The sequence below is a fragment of the Egretta garzetta genome, unplaced genomic scaffold (genome assembly GCF_000687185.1).
Source record: "Egretta garzetta isolate BGI_Z169 unplaced genomic scaffold, ASM68718v1 scaffold441, whole genome shotgun sequence".
Classification (NCBI taxonomy): domain Eukaryota; kingdom Metazoa; phylum Chordata; class Aves; order Pelecaniformes; family Ardeidae; genus Egretta; species Egretta garzetta.
In genome coordinates, this window is record NW_009258757.1 from 21426 (window position 1) to 28010 (window position 6585).

At 44.7% G+C, this 6585-nt stretch overlaps 1 protein-coding gene across 1 annotated transcript; it reads left to right on the top strand.

Moving 5' to 3' along the window:
• The first annotated feature begins 111 nt into the window (after positions 1-111).
• CHRAC1 (chromatin accessibility complex subunit 1) lies at positions 112-2521 on the top strand. Its single transcript, XM_035888988.1, has 3 exons — positions 112-150; positions 536-662; positions 1435-2521. The coding sequence occupies exons 1-3, from the start codon at positions 112-114 to the stop codon at positions 1578-1580; spliced, it is 312 nt and encodes a 103-aa protein (XP_035744881.1). The 3' UTR covers positions 1581-2521.
• The last annotated feature ends 4064 nt before the right edge of the window (positions 2522-6585 follow it).

Here is a 6585-nt window from a genome sequence, read left to right on the forward strand (position 1 = left end):
TGCCGGGGCAGCCGGCCGCAGCCGCGCGGTGTCGGTGCCGACCTCGTCCCCAGGGAGCGGCTCTTGCTGCCCCTCTCCTCCCCTCCTACCTGCGTCTGTCACTCGGCGGCCATGAAGCATCGCGCTTCGGGCTCCCACTGTGCCCAACGGGTTTGGGGCATCGTCCCGCCCTGCTGAGCTCCCAGCGTCTGCGAGCCATGCAGGAGGTTCTTATTTCCACCATTGTCAATTAGTATTAATTAGTTCGTGTGGTAATGAATGGCTGCTTTCTGATCCCAAGTGTCATTTGCTGGGCTGTGGAAAGCACTGAAGAGCAGCACAAATTAAGTTACATGCCAGAACCCAACTCTGCAGTCAGTGCTCTGACTGTATCCTGACCTTAAGCTCTTCTGGAATAAGTAGGTCTCTCCACAAAGTGTCCACTGTATGTACACTTAAACATGCCGTTTGTGTCTTTAAACAGGGATTAAAGAAAACTGCCACCCATATGTGTGAATTCATAGTTTGACTGTTCTCATTTGTTTTAATTTTTTAGGAGCTTTTTGTTCAGTATTTGGCTACGTACTCCTACAAACATGGCAGAGGCAAGGAGAAGAATGCTCTAACCTACAGTGACCTGTCTCATACTGCAGAAGAGTGTGAGACCTTTCAGTTCCTTGCAGGTATCTATAGCATGATGTTAAATCCAGTATGTAATTTGGAAAATGAAATCTAGCTCTTCTTAAGTTGTTTTGTGAGGACACAATTCTCCTACTGGTCATTAATCTCCTGTATAACACTCAGCTGGAACTCATAAACTGCATCACTGAAAACATTCCTTTGTGAATGGGGATTTTTCTGGTGCTTCAAAATTATACAAAGCTAATTAGTTCTCAGCATATTGCCTAAAGCATTTCTTAAATTCTAGCAACTCCATCTGAAAGCTTTCAGCCTATAAAACAAGATCACTGCGTGTCTTCATGTGAGAACTTATGTGGCATCAAAATTGCACACTTAAATCTTAAGTCTTGTTGCTCAAAGCGATTCGTCATATGGTTCCCCTCTCTTTTTATATATGTACACACAGGTGCATGCACACACTTTCTACTGATATGTGGATTTTTGCTGTAATACTTAGCTATAGGATATAGGTCGAGAATAAGATATTCCTAGCCCAGTCTTTCTTTGAGTTCCCTGTGGACATACTTTACTTTGAGAGCCCGCAGTTCAGCTTTGTCTCAGGTCCATCATTATTGCCCTGAGCAAGTATCTTTCTTTCTTACCTCAATGCAGAAAAAAACATTTCAACAGGACAAAAATGGGATAGCTGTCTTGTTGCGTTTGCTTTTAACAACGCCTATCTTTGACTTCATTTCCTTAGTGGTTTGGATGCAACAGTATTAATGAGGCAATATAATTCAAACTGACTATAAAAGAAACAATTCTACCTTCCAGATATCTTGCCAAAGAAGATCCTAGCTAGCAAATACCTAAAAATGCTTGAAAAAGAGAAGCGAGATGGAGAAGTGGGGGAAGATGATGAGGAGGATGAGGAGGAAGAGGATGAAGACCAAACTGTTGATGAAGATGTTGGATCTTAAGACTGACGGAGAATTGCTTCATAGTTGATCCATTTTCTGTTGTATAAAGGATGTTATTTTTGTGACTGAGAATCCAGATGCTGGATATATTTATATACTGAGCCATCTGCTTTTGCTTTGTTTAAGAAGTTTAGAAAATTCAACTTTATACTTGTTGAAGAATGGAATTCTTCCCTCAGAAACATGGCGGGGTAAGAAGAGCTAATGTAAATCTGAGAGCAGAACTTGTTCAGATGATTTAAAATTACTTCTTCAGACAATCATTAACCAAATTTTAATTTTTTTTTATGGGCAGCTTTCAGTCCAAAAGCTCTTTTGCTCTCTTGACTAGAAGAGAGTCCTTCCCCAGTTTGTGTTTCTCCTTAGAGCGGAAGATGAGGTGAGGGGAGGTGTTTTACACTGTGTCTGCTGTCCTGTGCCTTCTCCTCCTTGAGGAGCCAGTAACCGATCAAAGCCTCCCTCAGTTTTTCTGGAACAGTGCCAGGGCATTAGCAGTGGACCAAGCCCATTAAAAAAAAATCTTCTGTAAAACCAGCTGCTTCTGTAACGCAGCCTAAATAGCCATGTCAGCACAGAAACAGGGTAGAGGAGGAGATCCATTCCAAGAGCTAACGTGGTTCTGCAGCTGTGGTGGTAAAAAGTACAAGTGTTAGATAACAATGTAAATATGTACATCTAGAACCTTTTTCTCTAACGAACTCTACTGCTGCAGTTTGTCCACGGTGTTCTACCAAAACGCACACTGAAGTCTATTAAATGTGGATTGTTGAGAATGAGCAACCCTTTTACCATTTGAGTGACAGAGCTGGATTTTTCATTTGGTTTTATTCTGTTTGTTTGGGTTTTGTGTTTGTTTTTTTTTTTTACTATAGAAATGGTAACCATCCTGTGTAGAACTTTATATGCAACTTTTTAAAATAAATGTTTTGTATGAAAAATGACAGTTGATGCAGAGACTTCATATGGTTCTTTCCAGCTTCTGGCAGGTACAAACCTAGCATGCTCCCTTTTCATCTTTCCAGGAAGAAAAGGGGTACAAAAGGCTAGGAGATGCTCTGAACAGTCTATCAGCAACACAAACTTGATCTAGTCTGCTTTGGGAGCCTTAGCTGTGTTAACCAGCAGCCTCTGCCAATCCACAGCTAACACTTGAACGGTGTCATGGTCAGTCAGAGTGAGAGAGAAGTGACCAAGATCTCTTCCTGGATGTGAAGAATGCCCCAAGTAAGCATGGGAATGTTGCTAAGGAACAAAACCTCCCATTCAAAAAAGTGCCCCGAATCACTCAGGAAGGGGGAGGTCTCAGCAGCACCCTAATTTGGATGGCTAAGAGTTAGCAGGAAACTCTTCTTCCCCCCCCTCCCCACTAAGATAATATTAACAGCTTCCCTTAGGTTGGAGGCACCAAATACGCTAAACTGCTCTTAAAACACGAGGCATAAAGCTTTATCTATCTATCTGGCACATTCTGGATTTGTTCTGAGAAAGCAAAAATGGCGGTTAGGCAGGTAAGCTCAGAGGCTGGCAGAGGCGTAACACTACTGAGCCAAGCAAGGAATGTTCTTCTTGCTTTAAAAGCTCAAAGTATGTTGTACTATAAAAAATGTTGCCAGTTACCATAAATCAATCAGGAGTGCTGCAGTGAGTGCTAAGTGATGCTTTATCCCTAGAGAAATTCCCAAGTGGGTATGTAGAACTATGCTGTTGTTGAAAGGGTTATATTGGTTTTTTTTAAAAAAAAAGATTATTAAACGTGCGTGGAGATCTGTGGGAAACTGAGGGCTGAATGCTGTCTGGTTGGGGCAGGGGGGTGCCTGCAGTAGGATATGTAAATCGTGTGGCATTGCTCAGTGCTTGGTGGGTCTAGAACTTGCCAGCTTTTGGGGGGGAGGAAGCTGCTTGTACTCTAGCATAAAATTGCATGGTAAATTCTGTAGCATAAACAGGGTAGAGGGCAACCAGATAAATTATTGGGGGGGGGGCCATAAACCACACTAGTCATTGAAAAATGTGTCACAGAGGACTAGCCTGATCCCAGGGCTGGCCTCTATTGTTTAACTCACTGGTACTGTGGCTAAAGCCAAACAATATCTGGCCCACAGTTACGTTACGTAGGTCACAACCCAAGAATGCAGTGACCTCAACCAGCCCTGGCAAAGAGGTCTTTATGCTGGATACATGAGGTAAAGACAGCAGGGCTGGTAAGTTTTGGGGCACACATGTTTATAGAAATTACAGTTCTGTTTGGTTTTATCCCTGGCATTTTCCACTGCCAGTTGTGTTTGTGCAGCCAACCCAATTGTCCATTATGCAGAACCCTCCAAAAAGGGTTTGGTTTGTATTTTTTTTTTTTTAAAGCCAGTCCTGGAGCCCCATGTAGGTTATGAAGGACAGTATTGATGAAGGGTGCCAAACCAGCACCACCAAGTAAGTATCTCTCACCATTCATTATCTGCAGGGGGTGAGCATTCCTAGATTTTTGGCACTTTGGTTCAGCTGCCACTCAGCTTGTCAACAACTTGGTACCACTGACATTTGGTAGCTAACACAGAAACTCTGCTTTTAGACACTAGAAGAAAAAAAGAAAAAAAAAAAATCCCCCACACATTCATCAGTCACTGGTCCTTCATGAGCCTGGGAGGGAGAGTGTCCCAACATGATCAGCCACTGTGTCCAGGACAAAAATTGACACCACGATCCAGTACACGTGTGTCTGTGCTGACAGAACTGGGAGTGCTGGTATTCTGGGGTTGAAGCCAAAATATTTTTAGCGGGATGAGCTAGATCATGGCCAGTCTGTGAGCGTCAACCAAAGGGGGAAATTCTGCTGCTGTGGTAAAAGGCCAATGCAGCGTGTGACCATACTATCCCTGTACCTGGGCTATGCTCACAACTGGCAGAGGTGTCCCCCCAGTCACGAGTAGCCCACACCAGCAGACAGCCACACTTCATTGTCCTGCAGCCCGTCCTCATTCACAGGAGAGGGGAACGCATCCTTTCTGTCTTGGACCTGTAGCCCAAGCAGCAGCTACACAGCCTGAGCTGACCCGGGCTGCTTGGGAAGAGACCTGGTCCGAACCACATCCTCGTGTTGGCCCTGGCAATCGCTTTCTCCCTGGAGCCAGGCTGCAAAATGCTGCGGTGTGTCCCCAGGGAGTGGGAGCAAGCACAGACGATGAGTTATGAGGCCTTGCTCTCCACAACTGGTGTCTCAATGTCAGACAAAAGACGCAACGAGGAGGAAAAGCACAGGAAACTAAAAAAAAGAAAAAAAAAAATCCAGCTGGAGGGTGGAAGAGCCATGCTCTTTAAGGAAGGACACCCACAAAGAACACCAGAAGGATGAATCACTCCTACAAGCGTTCCTCCTCATCACATCCCGATTACTCCGGTTCCTGCAGTGCCTGCCCTACTCTCCCCCTGCACACCCCTGATGGGGCTTTGCTTCCTCTCAGCTTCCCCTCCTGTCTGGTACTGGAAAGCTGCACTCAAGTCCCTTTCTACCCACATCTACAATGGGAAACTTCACTATAAACAGCCAAATCTGGACAAAATTACAGGCATCCTAAACAGGGGGTTGCAGTGGAAAGCAGCCAGCTTGGCTTACGACACACAATGAAAACTAAAAAAAGAAAAAGCAAAGTTTGCAGTTGCTGAATGTTCCTGCGCTGCAGGGAAGCCGGCTGGGAGGCAGGGAGCTGGTGATACTCCTGGGGTATCTTGGCCTGGTTAAGGTGGTCAGGGATGTCAGACAGTGGAACACAGGCCAGGGGACACTTTCCAGGATGAATCTATTATTATATACATATTTTATTTTTTTTTTCCCCCTACAATACTAGCTTGTGAGATCCTTCCCCCCCCAGCCAAGGCTTAACAAACCAGATGAAGCTTCCTAAGCTTGCAAAAATGATGAAAGAACTGCGGTTACTAAGTATAAATGACCATATTTCATCCCTCTTAGAAGTTTCCTGTGGGATGATGAACATGCTTTGTCAATTAGTGAGGCCAGAAGAACTTGACACCCTTCTGGATTCCATTCAGCCAGAATCCTCGATGGGGACTGCGGAGCTGCCAAAATGTGCCACAGCCATCTCCAAGGCCTTGCATCTGCCAGAGTTTGCTGCCATCAAAACCAGTAAGTGATACTTGTTTTCCCCAAGAGCTTGACACAAGAGCAAAACCATGTACAATTCAAAGTAGCACTTCAAAAACAAAGGGGAAAAAAAAAAATAAATAAAGCTCTGCCTGAAATGGAAGAGGCGGCTATGACATTGAGTAAAAGTGATCTGTGTTTGCAGGGTTGGGCTCCCACAGGAGCTCCTCACCGTACCTGCAGCTCTTTCTGATATCCCCTTCACTCGATGCTTCATAATAAAACACTAAGAGCTTACTTCATTTCTAGTTAAAAATTGCTCGCTGTAGGCATTCACTCAGGAAGCAACAAAAGGTAGGATTGCAGCACGTGGTTTCCAAAGTGCTGACCTTCCATAGACAATTTCAGGATCATAACCTGTAAGGCGCTCAGTGAAAAGCAGCACATACTGCCCCTGGGAAGCTGGGCACAGAGCACGTGAGTGCCCCCAGAAACATCCGAAATGCACCCACGCGGTGTAATGCAAGGGAGGGCAATAGGACCAGAAGAACTTTTTGGCTCTCAGGCAACAGAAATGATCTCTCTTGTCACAAAAAAAAGCAGCCTCCAGACCAGCACTTTAATTTGGATTATGATTTGACAGAGCAGAATTTGGCATAGTATAAGGATCTCTGCTCCAGTACGATCTCCAATCTGCCACCGGGGCTTTTAACAACTGTTTCTGAGCCACAGACTGAAGCGATCAATAATTTTAGATGCGATTCTGACCTCCGGCAGTGAGAAAAAAACCCCACAGCACCAATGCTGCAAAACAACTATTTGCATAGTACACAAGCACTTTTTACCCATGTCCTCAGATTTCTCTATTCCGTAGCATCCAGCAGCTCCCCCTCATGAGATGTCCTCCCACCG

What these genes read in the sequence shown, in the direction of transcription:
- CHRAC1 (XM_035888988.1), top strand. Translation starts at nt 112, where the DNA reads ATGAAGCATCGCGCTTCGGGCTCCCACTGTGCCCAACGG. An exon ending in GCTCCCACTGTGCCCAACGG is followed by an intron (nt 151 to 535) that starts GTTTGGGGCATC and finishes TTAATTTTTTAG; the next exon opens with GAGCTTTTTGTTCAGTATTT. An exon ending in GACCTTTCAGTTCCTTGCAG is followed by an intron (nt 663 to 1,434) that starts GTATCTATAGCA and finishes TCTACCTTCCAG; the next exon opens with ATATCTTGCCAAAGAAGATC.